The 26,297-nt window shown below is 38.9% G+C and overlaps 1 protein-coding gene across 24 annotated transcripts in view; it reads right to left on the minus strand.

Moving 5' to 3' along the window:
- KMT2C (lysine methyltransferase 2C) overlaps positions 1-26,297 on the minus strand; it is a 263,765-nt gene that overhangs the window by 98,587 nt on the left and 138,881 nt on the right. For 21 of the 24 annotated variants that reach the window (XR_008685321.2, XR_008685323.2, XM_055421605.2 and 18 more), the window contains exons 8-14: positions 20,078-20,249; positions 18,078-18,192; positions 6,579-6,748; positions 5,974-6,125; positions 5,116-5,229; positions 4,133-4,210; positions 1,853-2,550 (exon numbers count right to left, since the gene is read on the minus strand). Coding sequence is in view for 22 of the 24 variants with exons in the window: in XM_055421605.2 (XP_055277580.2) it covers positions 1,853-2,550; positions 4,133-4,210; positions 5,116-5,229; positions 5,974-6,125; positions 6,579-6,748; positions 18,078-18,192; positions 20,078-20,249 (1,499 nt within the window). In the remaining 2 variants the exon portion in view is untranslated. The remainder of the gene's footprint in view (positions 1-1,852; positions 2,551-4,132; positions 4,211-5,115; positions 5,230-5,973; positions 6,126-6,578; positions 6,749-18,077; positions 18,193-20,077; positions 20,250-26,297) is intronic. The other 3 variants (XM_088834778.1, XM_088834774.1, XM_055421596.2) reach the window with 1 other exon arrangement.

Below are 26,297 nucleotides of genomic sequence, written 5' to 3' on the forward strand. Positions count from 1 at the left end.
GTTATCAAAAGTACTTCAGTTTTCATTATGAAATTTTCTTTAAACATTTAATACTTCAATCAAATGTGTCTAAAAACATATTTCACAGGAGATTTAATAGAAACTTTCAGTATCACCATGAAAGCAATTAGTACATGGGCACCTGAAGTAGATCACAGTCATATGTTTTCACTAAATATTTTCTCATAAAGCAATACAAAAAGAGTATCTTGTTCCACATCAAGACATCAGTGTATCAACAAGCTTTGAATCATCAAGTGAAGGGCGTCTCCTATACAACTGAAAACCAAATGAAGGCCGTTTCCTATACAACTAAAACACGGCCGACAAGCTGCTTGAGATCAGCAGCAACTTGTGCAGCGGTGACGAGACAGTGGCGGCTAACCAGAGAGGAGGACACGACCAGAACTGAGGCAGAACTTGGCAGACGCAGTAACAAACATGAACACATGACTCAAACGAATTGGGATGGACCAGGAAGAAAAAAACACATGCACTTGCTCTCGCACACGCACACCCATACCATTGTGGAATACAAGTCAACAGAAAAACAATCATAATGTTTTCTCAGTTGGAGCAGAAGACTCCAAGGAGAGTTATCAGTAAAATAGGAATATTTATGATGTAAAATCCTTAAAGGATGTAAATTTCTGAACCAAAATTAGAGATTCAAATTTTCACTGCAAAAGTCTTTTCAGAGCCAAAACTACACAATTAGTATATGCTATCCAAAATAGGAAAGGAAAATAAAATAAAAAACTAAGGAGGAAGAGAACTAGTTTGAAAAGAAAAATCTCTCTTGGTAGAAGAGAAATTAAGTACCAAACACGTAGAGAAAAGCATGTATAGAGTGTTTGCATTTACTGTGTATGTCTTCGCCATAGAGAAATATGTAAATTCCATGTGGCAACTCCTTGCCTCTGGTATAAACTGCTGCCTTTAGAAAATAAAATACATATGAATTTTAAATAGAAGAGACTAATTTTCACATTAAAGTAAAATTCGATTTAACCTTTCTACTTTTCTTTAGCATTACAAAATTAGATGACCAGATATTATTCCTATAAAAAGTTAAACTTTAAATCACTAAAAGCAATCTAAATCATGAGACTTAAAACTCCAAACTGCTACTGTGACTAAACACTTTGCACTGTTTATTATCTTGCTATTTTCTAAAAATACTTCAGAAAGTAGGAATTTTGTAGAACACATAATTCCGAGCTACAGCATCTTCACTTTGCAGTTTCACTCAAATCCCACTGAAAAAGATCTTAAATGCACCCATAAAGGATAGAGGCCACAAAACTTTACAGGATAATCATGGAACTCTCGTCACTTCCTAAAGATCAACAGTACAACCCTAAATTTTTTGTGTATAAAACCACTGAAATTTTTCACAAAAAGTCAACAATAGGAAAACCAAACTGAGAAATCCTCCTGCATGAAAAACTCCCCGAGTAAATTCTGATGTTTAAGCAGTCAAAATATGTATAATGAACAGTACCAATAAACAAATACATCTGAGGGGAAAAATAAACGTTATACTATATCCAAAACTTTACTTTTTTAAAGCTCTATTGTTCCTACAGCATAGAACTAAAAAATTTTTTAGTGGTTTCTAATAGGTTGCATTTAAATTCCGATAAGATCACTTCAAGTTCAATAAATTACTCTTCATTAATAGTATTTTTTTTAAAGTGGCCAAAGCACATACGTCAACATTACCGAGTTGTCTGAGTTCCACCAAAAGACAGAAAAAAATTGCCCTCGAAACCAAAGCTACACATACACCATTTTACTTTATAGAATTGCTCCAGCATCTTTTCTGTCAGAATCATTAAAATCACCATACCTGTCTGGACCGAGGTCTACCAGGAGAAAACTTCCTTTTGGTAATAGCTGGTTTGCCCATGCCAATTTTTGGGGTGACTGAGATGTACGTGGTTGGCAGGATGTTTCCAACAGAGGCGTTGGGAGTGGAAGGGTAACTGTGCAGCATGTCATGGGAAGGCAAGTCGGAAGAAAGTGCTGGGGAGGAAGACGCGTGAGCCTTGCTTGTGTCCGCTGCTGAGGAAGACGATGACTCTGTCTCAGACGATAGTTTTACAGATCTGCCCTCTTGGCATAAGCCATCTTTCACTTGACTCTCAACTGCAGGAGCCGCTTCCAAGTCCATAAATGCAGAAGGCTCAGGGTTTTCTCTCTGTTCCCTTTCTACAGCCAATTGTTCTGTAGAACATAAAGAAGTGCTTTCCCCATCTGGGGACACTAAGGTTTCCAACGGGAGAATGACAGACTCAATGGTGACTTCGGGAGGCCGAGACTCTTCCGGCGACACCACTACATTTGGCTCCTCCATCGACTGCACTTCCTCCTGCAGCACAACCAGCTGGGGAGGAAGGGCTTCGACGCTCTCGGTCACTTCCATGCTATTCTCACTTGGACCTTCACAAGCATGCGTCACTTTCGGACATATCTCCATTGCTTCACCATCAACTTCACGAGAAATCTGAATTTCCGATTCGGGATTCATTTTATCTTGGGATGATTCTATAAAATTTGGAATATCTATTATGTTAAGGGACATATGAATTTTAAAATTCCTAACTATAAGTAGGTATAAAACATCAATGCCTTAAATGTCTGTAGCTCTATGGTTTAAAAGTAACAGGCTTGGATGGAAAAAAAAGATGGGCTGGGGAGGGCTTCCAAAACATTACTTTTGGTTAAAATCACACCTTAAATCAGAACGTATTCATCAAGAAAGGCAATTATTAAGTTTAATAAGTGTCAATACACACCAGGGTTTATGGAGTAGAATAAGTCACAGATCAGACCAGAAAACCTACAAAAACACTGCCTTAATAGGATCCCCAGAGTTTAACGTAATTTCTGGTAGGAATATTAAAACAGAACTAATTTCTAATATAACCATTATACATATATAATGTTTTACAGTTTGAGCACTTACAAAGCGATTTAAAATTTTGTAGGTAAAGTTACACTCATATTATAGCTAGGAAAATGAGGCTCAGTGATATTACACAGTATGTCCAAGTTTGAAGAATAAAGATTAGTCTAAAAAAGGATTTTGCAATAAGCAGACACAAGATCTAACAAAGCTTCTGTAGACCAAAATGAGTACTGACCATAGAAAGAAAAGACTTATTTTGTTTAGCTATACTTGCTAACACAACCAACATTTTTTGGGGCAGGGGTGGGGGATATAATCCTTGTTCTTCCTCATCATCTATATAACCAAAGAGACTTATCTTAACAAATCAATAAACAAAATAAGACATCAGAAGTCACTGACCAGTAAACTTTAAATCAGGGTACTAGTGTGTGAAAACTTTAACCCAATATACTTAAGAGTAAGGACAGAGTTTCAACTAACATGAGCCCTAAGTGGCTCTATTAAGTCAGAGCACTGATGATAAACAGCACTTCTTTCAAAAGCCATCAAGGTTGATTTCTAAGGCACATTAATAAGGATACTAATTTCCTTATTTACTATTTACCATGGTGATTGAAACTTTTAATGTTTGAAATTTTAGTGATGAAACCTCACTTCTCATTCCTGCTTTATTAAAAGACTACAGCTGAAAAGAAAACAGGAAATAACAGCTCTGATCATACTAAAATTTTTAAACACAAAAAAGTGCTTCAAAAATATTTTAAAAGTGATAAAAATTTTAAAACAGAAAATACACATAAATGAAGTAAACATTTATAGGTTTAAAACCAAAAGTTCCACCATCTGAATGACTCCAGTAAAACAAACTGATCCTAGTGCTATCCAGAATGCCTAGACCAAGTACCTTAAGTCTCAGCAGTAAAGAGACACATGAAACATGAGTATGTTCTTTCTCCTTTGAGCCAGGCAGGAAGGATTAAGAGCATAAACATGCTCTATTGATGCTTTAGAAATTCACTACCAACTGTTTACAAGAAAAGGATCACTGAACCACAGATTTAACTACCGTAATGTGAATACTGCAACAGTAATCAAGTCTCTGGTACTGAACAATTCTCTAATTTGAAAAAATAAACTGAGAAGACAATGAGTTAAATCTGTGACCATAAAGGGGCAACGATATAACTCATCGGACAACATGAATGTGCCGCTCACCAGAAACGAGAAGTCCATGCGCGCCACAACTTTCTGGAGGATTACTCCTCTGCTGCTCTCCAGGATGGACGTGGACTGCTGTGAACAACACATTTGTGGGATCTCCAGAAAGGAGTCAAAATTTCTGTACTTCTCTAATGCTGCTTTCTCAACAATATTTTCAGTAAGATATTTATCCTACTGCCAAATACCAATTTCAAACATAAGCATAAAACATCTTGTTACTACTATTCATTTGAAGTAGGATATGAAGATGAAACAAGGAATCTGTTTGTGTATTATGATAAGACTATTATAGTTTTGTCTTATTTTTCTTCACTTCCATTTTTATGAAGTACAATTTTCAATGAGAATTGTTAAATATAAATTTAACCTCAAAAAATCTCAAGAACTTTTTATGTATAAACTCAACCTATATAACATACAGTATCACATACAACCCCATGGACTTTGAGGGGAGACCAAGATGAAATTAAGTGGTTTTTCCCCAACCTGATCTCTCATTAACTCCAGATCCTCAGATACAATAATAATAGGTTCTACCAATATTGCAGAAACCATAACTGAAATATCCTTGAAATAACCCTCAAGAGGACCGCTGAGACAACCTGCAACAATGACTCTCGTTACCTCAGCATGGAATACCTCACCATCAGCAGCAGCTCCAGTCAGTAATCACATAACTAAGGAGACTGCTTGTCAATGAGAACCGCCTGATCCCTAAACAAAGCATATATTTAAGTCTAGATTACAGCTAACTATAATATATACATGCCCTTTCCCTGATTAACTGTAATAAATTATAAAAATTTAATGAAGTTTATTTTACTTAAAAAGGCGCCTCTCTAAAAGTTGGATACATGAGTATGTCTTGTCAAAATTTTATTTAGGGTACTGAAGTTTCAGTATATGTTCACATATTCACTCTATACAGACATTTTCTTCAGAGAACAGACTATATCCATCACCAAAAACATCCTTACCATCTGGAACAATTCCAGGTGCAGGCTCCTGACCAGCAACATCTTTATTAACTGCTTGCTCCAGAAATACCATGTGGTCTTCAGGGCCTTCAACTTCCATTTCATTGTTATAATCTTAACAAAAAATTATTCATCCTTTACCTTAGAATGAGCTTTTCTGTTTTTGATAAGTCAACAATCAATCCCTTGTTCTAAGGGGAATAAATTATCACTAAAAATGCCAGGAATCCTTCAGATTTTTCTACTTTGAACCAAATACATAATCTTATTTTTTCTAATATGGAAAATATAACCAATTAAAAAGGGTAAATCGCATTTCACTATTTTAAAAGGACGTCACACAACTGTATACTGATGGAATACTAGAAAGAAAATGTTCGTAACAAAGATATGTCTAGCTAAACCCCTTGCAGATGATGAATCAGAATTTTTATAGATGCTGCCGCTCATGATGATGAAAATGAAAACCAATCTGATTAGCAGGCCTGTTCCCTTTACAATCTAAGAATCTTGCTATTACATTTATAATCAATGGTATACTAATAAAAATACAAGAAATTTGTTTGGAGTAAAAAAAAACTAGAGTACTAAGTACAAATTAGGTCATATAGCCAAACAATAAGGAACTTCCACTTACTGGCCCAAAAAACAGGACAGTACACTAGTCTTGGAATTAAAATATAAGGTGAATGGTTGTTAAAAAAAAAAAAAAAAAAAAGCTAGATTAGATGTTAGCCATGAGATTCAGAGATGACCAAGAACACTTGTACAGAAACTGGAGTCCCTCACTGTTACTGAAGTGATACACTGGTGGCTGCCTGGCACATCAGCATAAAAAACAACACGCCTCACAGGTACCTGCAGGAAGCTCAGTCATCTCCACCTCTTCACCTGGCTGCAAGGGGTCCATCTCAGCCGCTAAGTGTTTGCAATACATACAGATGTACTCTTCTCGGAGCTGAGGGTCCGGTTCGTGATCTGCTGGTTTGTCACACTCTAAGTGAACCCATCTGCGATGATAAATACATTTAAATAAAATGCTCTAATTTAAAGTTTAATTAATATCTAAGGAAAAGAGATAATGACTGAAAAACTGGACAGAGAAAGGGCCAAGGTGACAGAAGAGAGGTCAGAGGAGTTGGCGACCGAAGGGTCTAGAAGAGGAGCTGTCACTTTTGGATATTACCAAAGGGGTTCACTTAAAAAAAAACAACAACACATTTTCAACCTATTTTCTCTTTATTTTTCCCCTCCCAATGCTTGCTTCTGGTCTTATTTTTCACCCACTTACATCATCATGTCTTTCAGACTCATAAAAAACATATTTAATTCCATCTATAACAGCAATCAGTACTAAAAGGATTACTGGAATGACAAAAGCTTGGATTTCAAAATACACGGCAGAGCAGATGACTACGTGAATAGAACACACAGATATTTCAGTAGAATAACTACCTTCTTACCTTTTGCACATATTACAATGAAGCATGTCTTTCTGCAATTCTGGATGGTAGCACTTCCCACAGAAAGGACACAAGTTCTCCTGCTGCTGGTAACAGCTGTCACACACCAGGCAGTTGTGGTGCCACTGAGAACTAGAGCGTGTGCCACACTCTACACAGACTCTGCAACTCTAAACACCAGGAAAAATGAAAACAGAAACGGTCTGTTCTGCATGTGTGCTGCAGTTCTGGTGTGCATCGTTTTAGAAAACCAATGAAACATTTGTAGATCATATATTAAACTTTAATTTTTATGACACTAAATTTAGGGTGTATGTTTTTTAAAAAGCTGCTTGTTTTGAATATCTGATACCATTCAATTTACACTACAACTTCCTGGAAAGTCTAAGCAAGGATAGAGATATCCAAGAAAACATAAACGGGGGAGGAAGAAAACCAAAAACATGGCAATCCAAACTTCAGAAACAGAAACACGATCCAGAATCAGGAAACAGCTTGTTGAGTAAGTTCTGCTCAACTCCCTACTGTGAAAGCAAAATGGCCCTGCTAGGGAATTTCGTTTGTTTATGTGTTGCTCAGAAACTAAAAAGAAGAATTCGCGCTAAGGAAACAACAATGACCCACTCCAAATGATTAGGTGTCTGAAATTATGAAAATAATCACTCAACACAAAAATCCAACATGGCTGCTCGTATTTTCAGAACAGAGAGTGGCACCCTCCTTAGCAAAGAACTACTGATGGCAGGCCTGGCAGAGGCCTATGACACCTCCTTCAGGGCCTGTTAGCGAGGTGGCCTTAACATCCAGGGCACAAGGCTCATAAACTGTGGGATGCTCTCTACCCAACCCCCAACTTCGCAATCTAAATCACCAATAAAAGGGAACTTTCTTTTTGAGCTGCTGTTATCTTTTGATATAAAAGAGATGTTCACTAAAAAAGAGAAACTAGCATGAACCACAGATCTGCTAAAGTCTGTATACAGATTATAAAGTGGATGTGCTCATACATATTGATGCCAAAACCCTAAAATGTTAGAAAACAAACTCCAATAGCAAATTAAGAAAATAATAAAACCATGCCAAGGGGAGTTTATTAAAAAAAAAAAATGCAAGGATGGTTAAATATTAGAAAAAAACCTGACAATAAAATTTAACATATTATTAGGTCTGAGAAGATAATTAATTTCACTAGATGCTGAAAAGGTCTTGGCAAAAAAATTAAAATCCACTAATTAAAAAAAAAGCTTTGCAGACAATAAAAAAGCGTGGGTATTTCCTTAATGTGAGAAACACACAAATTTCAACTCAAAAGTCAACATTTTGTTTTTAACTGGGGAATCGGAGAGACATTCCCACTAAGGTCAGAAAGGAAACAAGGATGCCTAATATCCCCATTATTTCACATGGTTCTGAATCAATGTAAACATTGCAACAAATGAAAACAGAGGCAAGAAAAGGAAGAGAATAACTAACAGTACTTATAGATGACAGCATACTTGGAAATCCTAGATAATCTATTTTAAATGTAATAAAAGAATTTAACGAAATAGCAAGATATACAATTAGCAATGAAAATTCAATAGAATTCACATACACAAACAATAACCAGTTAAAAGATATAATGAATAGGAAAGTCCAATTTATAACATCAACAAAATAGAGAAAATGTTTAAGAAGAAACTTAAGAGAACTCTAAGATGGTTCAAGCTGGATTTAGAAAAGTCAGAGTAACCAGTGATTAAACTGCCAACATCTGTTTGATCACAGAAAAAGCTAAAGAATTCCAGAAAAACATCCGCTTTATTGACTGAAGTCTTTGACTGTGTGGATCACAACAAACTGTGGAAAATTCTTCAAGAGATGGGAATACCAGACCACCTTATCTGCTTCCTGAGAAACCTGCATATGGGTCAAGAAGCAACAGTTAGAACTGGTCATAGAACGGACTGGTTCCAAATTGGGAAAGGAGTAGGTCAAGGCTGTATATTGTCACCGTGCTTATTTAACTTATACGCAGAGTACATCAGACTGGAGGAAGCACAAGCTGGAATCAGGATTTCTGAGAGAAATATCAATAACCTCAGATACGCAGATGACACCACCCTCATGACAGAAAGCAAAGAGCAACTAAGAGCCTCCTGATGAAGGAGAAAGACGACAGTGAAAAGGCTGGCTTAAAGCCCAACATTCAAAAAGGAAGATCATGGCATCTGGTTGCATTACTTCATGGCAAATAGATGGGGAAACAATGGAAATAGTGAGAGACTTTTATTTTCTTGGGCTCCAAGATCACTGCAGATGGTGACTGCAGCCATGAAATTAAAAGACACTTGCTCCTTGGAAGAAAAGTTATGACCAACCTAGGCAGCATATTAAAAAGCAGAAACATTACTTTATCGACAAAGGTCCGTCTAGTCAAATCTATGGTTTTTCCAGTAGTCATGTATGGATGTGAGAGTTGGACCTAAATCCTAAAGGAAATCAATTCTGAATATTCACTGGAAGGACTGATGCTGAAGCTCCAATACTCTGGCTACCTGATGCAAAGAGCCGACTCACTGGAAAAGACCCTGATGCTGGGAAAGATTGAGGGCAGGAGGAGGAGGGGACGACAGAGGACGAGATGGTTGGATGGCATCACTGACTCAATGGACCTAAGTTTGAGCAAGTTCCAGGAGACCAAGGACAGGGAAGCCTGGCATGCTGCAGTCCATGGGGTCACAAAGAGTAAGACACGACTGAGGGACTGAACAACAGCAAAGAAATTTCTAAAACCTATACAAGGAAAATGAGAAAGCATTCCTAGAAAACTTTAAACCAGACTTGAACAAATGCAAAGACATACCGTGTTCTTACGATGTCCTAACATCAAGACATCACTATCAACATCACATTTAAAGTAACCCTAATAAAAATTCTAGGAAGATTTTTCATGGAGCCCAGAGTTCACATGCTTCCCAGGTGGCTCAGGGGTAAAGAATCTGCCTGCCAAAGCAGGAGACATGGGTTCCATCCTTGGGTCTGGAAGATCCTCTGGAGGAGGAAATGGCAACCCACTCCCAAGTATCCTTGCCCAGAAAAATCCCATGGACAGAGAAGCCTGGCGGGATACTATGAAAACTGGATTAGAGAGTTGTATGTAAAAAAATAATGCAGAAACTAGAAAAAAATGTGAACTCTCATATAACCTCAGTATAAGAAAAGGCTTTCTAATTTTAACTAAATACTCCAGAAGCAACAAAAGACTGATAAATCTGACTATATAAAAATAAACTTTTACATGGGGAAAAAAAAAAAACACAGGTGAAGTCAAAAGGTAAATAAACTGGAAGAAAATACTTGCATCATACAACACAGATAAAGGCCTAATATCCTGACTATATAAGGAACTCTTAATTGGGGTGGGATGGGGGTCAAAATCTTCAAGAATAACACACAAAACACAAGAAAAGACTACTCATAAAAAGGGGTGAAAATGACCCTTAAGCATAAGAAAACATAGCCAACTTCACTCAAGAGAGAAATAAAAATTAAACTACATTGAGGTAACATTTTTCACTCATAAGACAGGCAAAAAATCAAAATCCAAATATGACACCCTACTGGCAAGAATGCAGAAAAGAAGTTCTCTCATGCACGAATGGCGGTAACAAGAACTGACGCGAGTCCCATGAAAGGGAATTTGACAAAACCAAACAAAATTACATATGCATTTACCCCCCCAAGCCAACACACCCACTTCTAGGAATTTATTCTAGAGATTTGCTCCCAACAATTCAAAAACCCATATGCACAAAGTTACTGACTACAGAATCATTCTAATGTAAAATACTAGAAACTACCTAAATATTGAAGCATAGAACACAGGTTGAAAAACTGTGTTTCAAATACAAAGGAAAAAAAAAAAGGAATGAGGAAGATTTCTATAAACTGAAACGAATTCCAGACAATAAGGAAAAAAAATAACATGTCAAAGAGCACATATAATAATAAGGAAAAAAAGTAACATGTCAAAGAACACATATAATAATATGCTACCTTCAGGGTAGAAAAGGGAAACATGTTTGCTCATCATTAAAAAAAAACACAGGAAGGATAAACCAAGAGTTTCTGAAACAATGTTAATATCCTATGTACTTTTAAAAACTAAATAAGCCAAGAATGAGAAATTAAAAACACTTCGAGAATAACACGCAAAGCACAAGGATTCTCACTACACACAATACAAGAATGGGTGTGTGAGAATGAAGGAAGGCAAAGAAACGGCGGGAGGGATCAGGATTGGGGTACTGGGGGAAATTCATCATTTATAAACGATGTCCATATGTGACACACACATACGTGTGTGCTTCTACACACGCACACGTGTAGTGTGTGTTCAGGCATGTAGTTCCTGCCTCATTTGCTGAGAGGACAGAGAAGCAAACACCCACAGAGCAATAAATGCCCGGTAGCCCACCTCCACTAAAGGAACGTGGCCTATTCACAGAAAGGAGGATGACCGATTCCAGGCAGAGAAGGTGTAGGAGGACTCTGGAATAGCTTGCTACGCCCAAATATAATGAAGTGCTCAAATAAATGGGAAGACATCTCACAAAGACAAAGAGCCAGCTTGAAAAGACCACCAAAGGCAAAATGGAACAATCTGAGCACAAAACAAATCAGGTACAGTAATAAATTATTGACAATAACAAGAATCCATGAGTCAGTACTGACAATATATAAATAATTTTAACATGTGAAAGAAGGGCAGATTCTGGATTACAATAGAATGCAGAGGTTGACAGGTAAATGTTAGAAAAGCTTATTTTACAAAAAACAGGTTAAAACACTACATCAGGCATTGGTTCCTATCATCTTGGAGAAAATTTTGAGGAGCAATAAAATATTTGTAAGGTCTTCAAGTGTTTCCTCACATAACACTTTTTTAGATAAAAAAAAAGAACCAGTGGAGGAACCTGACAGCAGCCTGAGCAGATGCTCAGGAATTCACATCGCCTATGAGGGAGGGAAGTTCCAGCTGCATCCAGGGGAGAGCCTGGCAAGGGCACAGACTTGCTCAATCTTCTGGCCAAGAATGAATAACTATATAATCGTGAGGATATGTCAGACAAAGACACAAAAGGAGCAAAGTTATTTTGTGATTAAAACAAACAAACAAATAATCCAGGCATGTGAGGAAAAACTGTCAACATCAAACAGACAAAGGAGGGTTTAAGAAACTTTCCAGATTAAAGGAGTCTAAAGAAACGTGACAACTAAATGACAACTAAACCTGACACTAGACTCGATCCCGGAACCTACAGGGAAGAGGGAAACGGTGTATGGGGACATTAAATCAAGTGACAACTAGATTGATGTAAATGTGGGGAGTGATAACAGTGCAGTGATTGTGTAAGAATATCCCCATTAGGAAATACACATTAAATACTTAAGGATAAAGGGAACATGGTGTGTATAACTCACCCTTCAAATGGTTCGGGGGGGAAATTAATACACAGGGTGGCGTGGGCAGGGAAGAGGTAGAAGGGAGAAAGGGCATGGGTGATCCTACTGAAACCCCAACAACTAAAGAAGCTAGGTACATAACATACGGGCATTATTTTTATTTTTCTTGCTTTTAAAGTTTGAAATTACTCACAAATAAAGCCTTTTAAAATGCATCATATACCAACACACTGGCATTCGCAAGAGAGAAACAGAAAAGAAAGCTGCGGGAAAACGCCTGGTATACAAGATCCTGAAAGGAGCATCCTTACCTCAGTTCAAATAGCTGCACTAGACTGACACCTCCAGGAAGGCACACCGAGCTGCCCCTGTACCTCCAGCCTCTACCACACTGTCTGAATTTGACTCAAGACTATAAACAGATACGAAAGAATTCAAGAGTAGAGAAAGAGTATCACTCTTCAAACTGCTCAGAGGATAAGCATTCCTAGGAAAAACTCCAGGATAATTGAGCACTTGTCAGGCAATATGCTGAGCACTTTACAATTATTTCACTAAATCCACTGTGAGGTAAGTACTTCAGCTACGGAATGACACTCGGCTTACAGAAGTCAGATAAATTGCCAAAGATCTTGTATTTTTGGCATAAGTGAAAAACCCGAGATTTGACTCCACTGCCTAATCTTTTTAATCACTTTATAATACCTCCATAGAACAGAAGAAAACACACTGCACTATCTACTCATATTCTCAGCAGTATTATAAATAATTCTACCATGTGAAAAACAGCAGCAATTACAGAAAACAAATCAGTAAGAAGGCAGCACAAAAGGAAGCCAGAGAACAACCTCCAGAAATAAACTCGGAATTCTGGACACATTTTCCAAGATAGTGAAAACCACGACAAAGAAAATAATGATTTAAAATAGGAAACAAAATTACCTAGATACTACTAAAGGTTATTAAAGAGAATGTAAAGAAGATAAATATGTTTTTAAAAAAGAAAGAAGGTGAATTTAATCAACACTTTTCTAGATGTTTCCATTGGGCCTAAAAGGAGAATGACAACAGTCAACACAGAAAGAAAACAAGTTTCCAGAGTAAAAAGAAAAAAGCTGTAATGCAAAACTCTGCCAGACGAAATTCGTGTCATAGGTGGAAGGCAACAGTCTCTTTCAGGTTTGTAAGAGTCCAGAAAATTTAAGATTTTTTAAAAATAGACGTGCATAACCATGTCTCCAAAAGACTAGTGGTGAGATGACATTGTAAACTACAGAGATTCTCCGCCCGCCAAAGAAATAGTGACGTGGCCTACAGTCTGGGTTAACTTAAGACAGAGGGCAGAGAGAAAACTTCTGATTTCTTCATTTTCAGTGGGAAACAGGAGCAGAAAATTTTATAGTTTCATTTATAACTTAATATCCATAAAATACGATTCTGAATTGCAATCATCGCATGGAATAAAAATAACTGAAAAATAGGAAGCTAAAAGAACGGACTTGTCTTAAAATAGCCAAGCAATTACATCCATTAATCTAAGTGCTTGACTATTAAACCCTTCAAAAGGTACAATTAAAATGACACAGAAGGATCCAATATACGATGTGAAAAGATCACATTCAACTTGTAAACTAACCCCGCATGGCCACATTGTCAAGCAAAGCAAAACATCTGGTACCCTCCTCCCAAAAAGGGGGCATACACAGACTATAGTTTTACCCTGATAAAAAAGCAGATCATCATTAGCCTGACCTACCTGCTTAATAAGCAGCACAAAATAGTTTTTTAAAGGAAAAAAAAGAGCAAAATGCAAGGAGAAATTGATAGTGGTCAATTGTAACTACATCTGAATATGCTGTTGAGTCGAACAGCCAAAAACAGGGGCAAAGAGCTTCATCTAATTAATAAACACAAATACTACAAGTTTAAAACGTCACCATTGGAAGGCATCCAAATATACGTCATAAAGCTTACACTAGCGAAACTGATTTAACATAATTAAAGCTGAATCTGTTTAAGTACAACCTAAAAAAATAAATGTGCCTAAAGTTACGAGTAAAAAAAATCTGAGTGCAGCCAAAGCTATAATCAAAGGTAAATTTATAGTCTGAAATCTCTCTTCCTTAGGAAAGCGAAGGAAGCGACCACGAATTCAACTTCCTATTTCAGAAAAGTAAAAAGAGGCGCGGTGGCGGAGATTCAGGGTAAACATACAAACGCATCCGACGCAGGTTTCTTCCTCCAACCCGGAACCGAACCACACGGTGGGGCAGCCCGCGGAAGCGCCCGCGCCCGCAGCCAGGGAGCCGCCGCGCCGGGGCTGCAGGAGCCCGAGCCGCCGCGCCGCGGGTCGCCCGCCCGGGGAGCGCACCTGAGAGCGCGGCCCGCGGGCTCGGCCGCGCCCCGGGGACAGGGGCGAGCCGGCGGGTCAGCGGCCCCCACCCGGGCCCCACCGGCAGGGCCGCCGCCCTTCCCAGGCCTCCGCAGAGGGACCACCAACACCTGCCGCACCGCCGGCGAGCGCCGCGTCCCCGCAGGGAGCTCCGGGGAGCGGCCCCAAGTGGCGCCGCCTCGAGGCCCGCGAGCCCCGCGCGGGGGCGCCTCCGCCAGGAAAGCTGCGCGGCCTCGGCTCCCAACGACCGCCCGTCTCCGCCCCGCCCCGCCCGCCGAAGACCACGCCCCAGCCCCGCCCCACATAAGGCCACGCCCACAGCCCCGCCCCGCCGAGGGCCACGCCCCCCCAGCCCGATGGCTGCGGACACCACCAGGAACCCGAGCGTTTCTGTCCCTGGGACTAGAGTGCGAGGGCGCAGGTGTATTCTTTGCGGTCTACATGTTTCCTGAGAACCTGACATTTTTCATGGAAATGCTAACTCTAAAAAATACAGGGAATTCCCTGGCGGTCAAGTTCAATAGGGTTCAATCCCTGGTCGGGAAGCAGGGTCCCGCAAGGCAATCAATTTTCTTAAAAAGTTAATATAACATGTAACTGCTTCCCTTGTGGCTCAGACGTAAAGAATTCGCCTACAGTGCAAGAGACCCGTGAAGATCCCCTGGAGAAGGGAATAGCTACCCACTCCAGTATTCTTGTCTGAGGAACCCCACGGACAGAGGAGCCTGGCAGACTGTACAGTGCATGGGTCACAAAGACTCGGACGCGACTGAGCGACTAAGAATTGCACTGTCAACTGCACTTAGCATTTGTATTTGTTGTTACGTTACTCCCAAGTGCTCTCTAAGACGTGTGAAAGATGCAAGATTCTGCACAGTAAGAATGAGACTGTGGACCGCACAGGGAAACTGCTCAGGCAGCAGTGAGCAGCACCCGCGGAGCCAGGCGAGTCCTTCACACACATCACCTGACAACACGAACTGCAAACAGCACACGGGAATTTATAAAGAGAAAAGCCTGCGTTTTAGAAACAACTGAATCAATACCCCGTTTACTACAGATTTCAACTGTGCCATTACAGTGCATTTGTGAACCAAAAGGTTTCTGAAGTTTTTGAGTATCACTTTCTTCATTACATCTGCCATGCAAGGAATTGCTGGTTGGCACTTTTGAAGTCCGATTACTCCGAACCAGTAAACCCAGCCCTGGCTTTATCAAACTACTTTTATACAAATACTTATTATACAAAAGGCATTCTTTGTCTTTCATAATGTTCATACACATTATGAAAGAACCACATCTTGGCAATGTAGTTTAAAAAGCAAAATTATTTTAGATTAAATTAATATTTATTTTCTAAGTTAAGCCAATGTAATTACCATAGATCAAAGAACTTCATGCCTAGCTTCATGTCTACTCTGTGAAATTAAGACTACAATAATAATTTTAAAAAATTTCAGCCTGAGGGGTATGTAGAGATGCCCAATGGATCTAGAGTCTTTAGTTCTCTAGGATCCAAATCCTATCATAGATGAAAATCAGATTAATATTCCTTGGAACTCCCCTGGTGGTCCATGGTTAAGACTGTGCTCCCAAAGCAGGTGGCATGGGTTCAACCCCTGGCCGGAGAACTAAGATCCCACAGGCCCAGCCCACAAGCTGCCCCGCTTCGTGCCCCGGGAAAAAAAGAACTACTCTGTTGCTCAAGTTAGTATGATAGCACAGGGAGCATAATATATTGGATAAAGCATTAAAATGTAATACAAGAAACCTGAATTTTAGTCTCTCTTCTACCTCTGCAAATTAGTAATTCAGGCAATTCACTTAATTGCTAGTCCCTCACCAGTTCTAAATTTATTAGTTTACCCTATAGATGTCAAAGGAAGCAAATTAACTATTTTTATGATTGACTCATCCTAGAGCACATTCAAAGAAAAGTCAAAGTAAATAATGTTTGTAAACATCTTCTAAACAGAAAATACAGTTTTATTCAGCTAGTTGGGAATTAAAGGTAAACCGGAGTTATTCTCATCTTCTACTTTTACTTTAAGAATGTGAATATTTTGGCTTCCATGAACAAGTCAGTCTCAATTTGTTGCTATCTAGTACTATACTTGGAGAAGGCAATGACAACCCACTCTAGTACTCTTGCCTGGAAAATCCCATGGATGGAGGAGCCTGGTAGGCTGTAGTCCATGGGGTCGCGAAGACTTGGACACGACTGAGCGACCTCCCTTTCACTTTTCACTTTCATGCATTGGAGAAGGAAATGGTAACCCACTCCAGTGTTCTTGCCTGGAGAATCCCAGGGATGGGAGAGCCTGGTGGGCTGCTGTCTATGGGGTTGCACTGAATTGGACACGGCTGAAACGACTTAGCAGCAGCAGCAGTACTATACTAACTGCCCAGTGGGCAGAGCTCTCAGCTAGCCTATAGCATTTAGAGATTCAGACAACAGAGCCTCCATAAGTTCCTCAGGAAGCTTAGAGAAACTCAGAATGCAACACCTAAAGGTCAAAAAGATGCAAAGGCGACAGAAGAGATGGAACTGGGGAGAATCACTGACTCAAAGACGACCTAGAAAAAACTTTAAATAGCTGAGAATACACTGTATTAAAAGCATCCTACCAAGCAGAAAGACTGGTATCATAAGTAATGAAAAAGGAGTGGGAAACTGTCTGCAGATCCTAACACTCAAAACCCGAAGAAACTTTACATCTAAAAGCAACAGAGATCTAAATGAATAAGCACTTATTAAAACTACTATGGGGAAGGAACAATACACATATGCATACACAATGATTCCAAATATTTAATACAAGTTTATACATAAATACACACCAATATATGTACATGTGAAATCACAGTAAAAATCATCTAAAAGTCAATCTAACCAAATATACTCTGCTTTATTTCTGGATTTTAAATTAATAGATTTTTAAAATATACCTATTTTAGTATCTGCATACAGGGATACTACCTACTTCAAAGAGTTTCGAAGTTTAAAGGTGAATCATTCAAAAAACAATTCCTTAGCCATGAAGTACCATACAGACATATGTTAGATGATAGGTTCACAGAAGCACTTTTGAAAACGGCCTAAAACTGTAAGGAACCCAAATGTTTACCACTAGGTGACTCAATGAACAAATCCGGGTGCTTCCACTGCTCAGCAATAAAAAGGGATCACTACTGGTGTGTGCAACACTGTGGGGGAATTCCCAAATTATTATGTTGGGTTTTAAAAAATGCCCACCCCTCAAAGAAAGAAAAGGGCATATAGCATATGACACCACTTATATAAAGTTCTAGAAAATGCAAACTAACCTATGGTGAGAGAAACCATACTGTCTGGAAAATCAGAGGGAGCAGTGCAGTGAACAGTGAGAATGGAGGAACTCTCAAGGGCACCTGGGAACTTTTAGGGGTTGTAAATTTGTTCATTATCTTGAAGATGATGATGGTTTCATGAGTGTACATGTGTCTAATTAAATTACAGACTTTATATGTGTGCCGTTTGCTGTATATCAATTATACATCAATTAAAGTTTTGTAAGTTGAATGAAATATACAGATTTGAATAGGTATCTGATTTGTCTGCTCTATATTAAAAAAAAAACATACAGATGATATTTTTCTTAAAAAAATAAACAACTTACTTTGCATTTCCAGCCATTGGTTGGTACTGATTTCATAACTGGTTGAAGACAAAAAGTATGATACCCTTTGTCACACGTGTCACACACTAGCATCTTGCTATCTTCTCCCGATTGTCTAAAAAATAAGATAGCATTAATGATGCCTTGTCTTTAAACTTATGTTTGTGACATAAGTAACCATGAGAAGACCCTGTCCTGGGGGCTGCCCAGTTCATAAATGCCCTCAGTGTCAATCCTGCCTATGCCCAGATAACGACAGTGCAAACCCTCCAGAGGATGAGACAGACGCCTTCCAAAGGCCTCTAAAGGACTATCCCTACTAAACGCTCACCTATGGTGAACCTGCTTTGGTCATTTTAGGGTTCCTGCAGAGAGGGAGGGGTTAAGGCAAGATGAGTGATTTTGATCTTTATTTTTTAAACATCCCATACCCATCCTCTTTTGGGCAAGGAGCTGTAACCAATAGGTGATGCTGCACGGAAAGGAACAAATCCTGGCACGGTGAACTGGAAGAACAGCGTGATATAAAAAGAGAGGATCAAATTTGGATCCAACCTACATCTGCATTCAGACTTCTATTTTTCTAGCTGTGAGACTCCTGAATAACTCAGACTTGAAGTCCTCTTGGCTTCAAGTACAAAATGTGAATGAAAATCAAAGATTACCATGAGAATTAAATATAATTGTGGCTGAAGAGCTAAGAACATCCATTAAATAATAAATGCTAAATAAACAGACACAAGAATAATCATCTTGTTGTAATTATTAAGAGTTGAAATTAAAAACCTAAAATCTTTCCCTGAACACTTTTTTACCCTGAAGATTGGGCCCTTGTTCTGTCCATAGTCTCTGCCTTGATTCTTGACTGTTCATCCCTATCAGAAACTAAGAATTTAATTCAAGAGGAGGGGAAAAGAAAAACTAGAAGAAGAGCTGAGAGAGGAACCGCTGAATAAAACCTGGGGATAAACAGAAGTAAAAACGAAGATCGGTTAGTTGGCCTTCAGTAATTTCTTATTTAATTTAACAAATTCTACATGTAAAATTGCACATTGTATCTCTTCAGCTATGTGGAAGGATCCTAGAAGAACAGCACTCTTTTCTTCACATTCTTTTGCTCCTTCTCAAGAAGCTAGGCATAGATACAAGGTATCCACCAAGTGTTTACCGATATTTTCACGCGGTCTTCTTTATTCCACATAATTCTACGATATTGATGCTTATTGTTGTCAAATTACAAATAAAACAGACTGAACGTGGCAATGATGAGCATCATTTCTCCTTATTATAAAAGTTCTCAGCTTGTAAACAATTTGAAGACTGCTGTAGATGGAGGTAACATCCCCAAATTATCATGCTAATTAGTAGCATGAGAAAAAAAAAATCACAGAAAAGACTGGAGCAATGATCAAAGGATGGACTAAAACAAACAAGAAAAGATAACCCCATTGCAAACATTTACATCCACACAACTTTGTTTCAGGATTACAGTGAAGGTAACCGCCCTTCAGATAGTTGGAAATTTCTTTTAAAACAGTAGATTTATTATCAATTGTTCCTCCTGGAATAGAAACTGAAACTTATCACCGATTCTTTGGCTCACTCTAATAACTACTTTCCATAGTGAGTGGTTTATTTTCCTATTAAATTTCACCCCCAGTGTCCCTCAGGAAGAAGCGGGGGGAAAAAAGCTGCTTTATTTTTCTAATGCTTACTTTTAATTGTTAAAATCATTCATTTAAAATCGTTGGCAAATTTAAACTGGCTTTTTAGGCAACCAGGAATTTAAACTGTTAAAATTATTTTTTGTTTAGACTTGTTTCAAAGTAATATAAAAGTTAATAAATACCTAGCAAGTTTTAAAGACATGATGAAGTCAGTGTGAACGAATACAGCTGCAGCATGAACAACCTTTACCATATTTACACAAACCTTTAGGACCTAACAATAGGGTCTGTGTTAAACTCGATACACACCTTTGAGTTGAAATTAGAACTTACTTGCAGTTCTGGCACACTTTGCACTCGGGACATTGCCAACCTGCCCGTTTTAATGGAGTAACCGTTATATCCAGGCACATTCCATGATAGTGCTGGCCACAAGTAGTACAAAAGAACTGATCTAAGAGGTCTCCCGGGCTGTCGCACACTGCACAGTTTGCATCTTCCTTTGCTATAATTAACAGTAAAACAACGAAATTGTTGTATAAGAATTTAATATTTCTCTGACTTTACAGTTTAAAAAAAATCACTCGAAGGGAATTTTCATGGTAAATCTTTCAGACACGTGAAATTATCCACATTGAACTGATATCCAATCAGAATAAGGTCTCAATAAAAACATTATACTATCTTTAATCTAATTTTAGTCACATTAAATTTAATCATATAGTTGTGCAATTATTTGTGCCTACATCTACCTGAGACCATATGCAGTTCTTATTTTATTTTATATCCCTAATACCAATGATAATCCTGGGCACCTAGTTAATGTTCAATATATACTTGCTGAAAAGAATCAAAAAGGAAAATATCAACTGAGAGACACATTGCAGTGCAAAAACAAACATTTTTATCTGGATGTTATACATAAGGTTTTGAAATTAACAAAACAAAGAGATAAAATTAAGAAATGCTAATATCAAGTAGATTAAGATGCTTCTTAAGCATAAACAGACTAATTTTTATTCAAATCAAATAAGGGTTTTTTAATATTGGAAAATATCATATGAGGGAGAACATTAAAGATGGAAGCTACATATTCATACACAAATACAATACTTCATATACTAATTCTATATTGATGTATATTAACTGCCAGTTGTAAAACAAAACTTTAAAAATCTATATAATTATCAACATCATCTATCACTAAATGTGGATTAAAAGGAATGGCACTTTTTAACACTTCTTGTACCATCTAAAATAAAGAATAAACTGCCTTGCCAAGCACAAAATTAAACTCATGCATATTACAATATAATAAGGAAAAGAATGTATTCTAAAATCATACCAATTTGGTGATATATATGTCTGTAGCTGCATTTAGTATGCTCTCAACTAAACGGTCTGATCAGCTGATTGTCTGAGGACTGTTTTAAATCATACATAGGATTTTCTTCTCTTTCGCTTTCTGAAGATCTGGTCAGTCCCCTCTGGCTTCGAGTCCTTCCTACGTGACTTCCTTTCCCCCAGTCTAGAAACGGTTAATGATCTGTTCCTTTTCCTTATACCTGGAGTTAGTTGGCAGCTGGTCTTGTGGGCTCCAGAAGTCTTTGGCACACAGACCTCTTGTTTATAGTCCTTTCAGAATGGTTAAAAAAAAACAAAACCTGCGGTGTGAGGGCAGCGCACAGACGGGCCCTGGGCTGCCTCCAGATGTAAGCTGGGCTTAGAGGCTCAGCTCACCCGCCACTCATCAGAGGCTCCTGTAATTTCTCGGGCCTTACCTTTCTTGCCGTGTCGCAGCACTGACAGCCAGCATTTCACTCACACTGAAGCGTCCTGCCTTGAGTTCTAGGATGGCCACTTTCTCCTGTAACTCCTGAGGCTTCCCGCGCCTCATCGCAACCCCTGTGCTCCTTCTGTAGCTCCACGAGGCCTCCAAATGCTGGAGGCTCTCAGGAGTCCATTCTCTCCCTCCTTTCCAAATCCCCCATGGTTTTTTTCTTTGTAATCACATCAACTTCTACACCATAAAAACACCGTAATTCCCAGAACTCTTATCACTAGCCTCAAACTTCTTTCTATCTAACCCTCAAATGCTATTTTCAAGTCTTTCCGGACTTCAATAGCCACATGTTCTAAAAACATCCATCTCTACACCTCTAGCATAAAACATTTTTAAAACCTAAACCTCTCCCTTCTTTCTCGACCTGCTGGGTAAAGAAGTGTTAGTGTCACTACTGACCCTAACCTTGTCCCTGACCCAACACACCCAAATGGACACCAGTTCTTACTGAGTAACCTTTCCATAAACCCCTCTTCTGTACAGCTCAGTCCATCACACTCTGTCCTGGGATTAATCACTGCAGTTACCTGCCGAATGCAATGTTTGCCTAGGGTTCTGACCTTCTCCCTAATCACCCACACATTCAGAGCAATTTTCTACGACTGTTACGCCCTGCCTAAATTTAACTTTATCAATACCTCCTTTCTCACCTTAAAAACACCAAAAGTTTCTTGAGGTTTTGAGGCAAAAAAAAAAAAAAAAAAGGAAGGGGGGGGCCTTATCTCCTTTTCCAACTAAGGCTCAGAACACTCACTGTTTCCTGGTTAGATCAAGCAGTCCGCTGTGCACAGAACACAACAGTCTGCCCAACCCTTGTGAGGTCGTGTGCATCCCGTTTCTTCTGCCCGTAACCGTGTTCCCTTGCTGCACTGCAAGCCCATTCCAAAGAGGCCTTTAAAACTCTTGCTCAGACATAAACCCTGACTAATGTTACCACACCTAAATGCCCATTTGGTTGTTGACTATTTCTTTTCCCGTATGCTCAGAAGAAATTGTTATATAATCCAGTTAATTATAAGATATTTAAAAGAAAGCATTACTTTTAAAAATAAAATTACACATATTAATTAATTTTTATAGAAAAGGCAACAAATTATTTCTCTTAATACTAAAAGAGAGTGCCATATTTAACTTATTCAAGTACATTTAAAAATCTTTGCTTTTTCTTACCCTCAGAACGTACAGAAATTGTGGCAAATACTGGACTCTTATCAGATACTCAGTTCATCCTGTGAAACTTCTAGAGTTGCTACTCTGCAACTTCAACCTGCCTGGAAGCTACCAGTCACATGTAGCTAACTGGGTGATGGAAACGTGATTAGTCCAAAGTGACGTGTGCATTACATAAAACACACTCTGAATTCCAAAGATTTAACAGGAAAAAATATTACTGTAAATAGCTCAAAATTTTATTGTTTACAAGTTGACATATTAACATTTTGGATATACTGGATTAAATATGTAAAGATTAATTTCAAATAAAAAATTAACATAACTATTGGAAAAATTAAAATTACATATATTGCTCACATCATATTTCTATTGCACAGCCCTGTTTTATATAGCAAAGCTCATTCTGTAACAAGATAATTGTGAGCATCACTGTGGCAGGGATTACTTTTTATTCTATGACATTTTCTACCAGTTCCTTGATGACAATAGTCATGTTGCTTGATTAGTATGCCTCACGCAATAAACTGGGCCAAAAAACAAATTCCACATGATTATATTCAGCATAAAAGATCTATTAAGCATTATATAAAAATAATAATAGAAAAAAGATGGTTCCAACCACTTGTTCAACCTGTGAGAACATACAGAAATATATAGAAATATTAAAATGGCCTTTTGAAGGTCATGCACAAGAAGATATTACTGGATAGCGTGTCATGTCAGACATAAGCATATGTACTTATACATACATGTATGTCTGAAAGTTGCAGAGGCATTAAGTTTGAAGCAATAATCAAATGACTAAGTGAAACATTTTCTTTAAGCAGTTGGGAAAGCAAAATAGACGGAGTAGACTAAAGCTAAAGACAATTTAAGGAAGGGCAGGAGTAAAATCCAGGTCAATCTCTCTTCAAAGATGCTGATGCCCACTGGAAGGGCAAAGAAGGCAAAGAATATCCGAGTACGCACAAAAGTAGAACGGTCAAAAGTAGAAGGAGAAGTGCCAGCACAGGCACGCGTGAAGGAGCTAAATGACGTAGGGGGATCATGAGAAAAGGGGGGAGAAGCAGAAGGACAAGCTCTGGACACGCCGCTGCCTCAGTGACAGCCGGGTGACAAGAGAAGAAACTGAGGAAAAGACAGAAAAATGGAGCCTAAATTACACAGGGGCTCAGCAGGGATCTCTAACATGGTCAAACTGGAAGGGGAGACCACTGCTTAAGAGAGCCTAGACAGCACACGGGAAGAAAGAGCAACAGAAGTGAAGCTATCATCAGACAGTCAATTTAAAAAGGACTAAACCAGCACAGCTTTCCTACTTTCATCAACGTTACAACTCCTGTGATCTAGGTTTTCATCATTGGTAGGACACTGCAGGGTGATTTGCCTATCAATATGGAATCTCCAGAAAGAAAAAGCAAACCATGGATGTTGTCCAGACAGGGTGGCCCACACAGCAGGCAGCTAGGTAAGAAAGGAAGGTCACTGGGCTGACAGATTTAAGGGAACAGAAAAGCTGCAGGACTTGGTGTCAACAGAGACACAGCTAATAAGATGTTAGCTAGGGAGGTAAAATGAAGTAGAAGAAGTTACAGCTGAGTAAACACGCTGTGGGAGGCAAAGTGGCTTGAGATGCATCATTCCCAGGTTCAGACCCTGCAAAAGACTTCTCATGGCAGACAGGATACATCCAAACGCCTTCCGTTGTTCACAAGGCCTGCGTTCACCTGCACGTGCTCTGCACTATGCACCTGGCAGACACCAGGCTCCAGCACACTGACCCCTGCCTCCTCCACAAGCACGCCCCAAGTTCACGCCATGTGGCCTGTACAGCAGCTGCTCGCTCTGCCTAGAAAATTCTCTCCTCTGATCTTGCACGGCTGGCTCTCTGCCATTCAGGCTTCCCTGAGGGGCAGAATACTATCCGGGAAGAACATGTGGTTGTGTCTCCTAAATGGATATTTAGTGTAAAATTTCCAGGCTAGATTAGTGGACACTGGCGTCAGTGTGAAAGTAAGGTGACAGCCCTGACCAGCATGTCTCCAGGACACAGAACCCAAAATTATTTTCTGATGAAAGGCTCGGTCCTGCTCACAGATGCTCTTTTTTGAGGTCCATGTTTTTTTTTAGATTTCTCAACTTTCATAAAAAAGATATCATACTACTAACTCAGTTCACTACCACTGCACACGGCTCTGAGCTTAGCCAGCAGGACCAAGTATTACACTTGGTGCAGACCCATAACTGGAGCCTTAGATAAGAGCTGAAAGAACTACCTTTTAGTACAGTAATTCATATATATATACATGTATATGGTACAAGGCGATATGATTTTCACTGATTGTCACTGAAGCATCAGTAATAACACTGTCATTTAAGATATCCCCATCTTTAAAACATAAAAAGTGCTTCATGCTGTGACAGACAATTAGGACGACTAAAAATACAAATCAAAGATTTTATAAGACTATTACCTCATCTGTATATTCCTGCAAAAGTCCACTGGCAATATTCTTTACATCCGTGCATTGAAACAGAATCAGAAAGCTGTATCTTTAGGCTGCACTGTTTAAGATCCCTAAGGAATAGAATTTGCTCAGTTGGGCTTTGGTTTTACACCACTGACTTATATTGAAGGCTGTTACGAGAAACTGCCCTGTGGGACCTACTTAAGCTACTGTGAGACAAACTGTCACAGCCCTGCAGCGTGGACACACGGTCTCAGTGGATTCTTATTACTACAAATCAGGCAACCACTCGCGCGCCCTTCTTCACGCTGACTGCTGGGGCGTTCTGTAGCCAGCTGTGCAGCTCTGGCCTAGGGAGCACTTCCTCTGGGAGTAGACCTCACCGTGACCTTCCCATCCGTCCTCTCCTCTTCTCTCTTATCATTGGCCAAATTCTCTTACCATGAGTCTCTGTAAGTCTACCCTGGGACAAGGGAAGGCACCAACAATTTCAGTGTATCTTTTTAGAGTTATGTTGGCAGCAGGAACTGCATGGTAACTGACAGTAAATCATCTCACCTCAGTTCTTACATTTCATTATTTTACTAAACATTTTATGATCCCTAACATATAAATGTATATAAGTCATGTATGTTATGTGAACATAGTCTGCAAGAGAAAGGAGTACTGTCAGTAAGTAACAGACCTTCTTCTATTGGAACCACAGTCATAGAAAAGTCTGCATGTTGTTTAGTGAAGTCCACATCATGACGATGTACAAAACGCTAAATAAAAATTCTCAAACACACCCACAATTGTTTTATTCAATGGGAAAAGTGTGTTGATAACACTTTAACACCCAGAATATAATCAACTCTGATGACTGGCATCACAGTCTGTGCACTTAATGAAGTAATTCACTTCCTGAGGTCTTAAACAACACCCATAATAGTAGCTGTGCATGAATGTTCTTCTTCTCCCAGATGAAACAGTGCATAATCCAAAACATGTTTAAAACTTTAAATTCCTTATTAGCCTAAATACAATCTGACATTTCAGTCTGCCTTCCCTGTAATTTATGGCTGTACAG

This window comes from Moschus berezovskii, chromosome 3 (genome assembly GCF_049115385.1).
Source record: "Moschus berezovskii isolate FMDL1 chromosome 3, NW_MosBer_1.0, whole genome shotgun sequence".
Lineage (NCBI taxonomy): Eukaryota > Metazoa > Chordata > Mammalia > Artiodactyla > Moschidae > Moschus > Moschus berezovskii.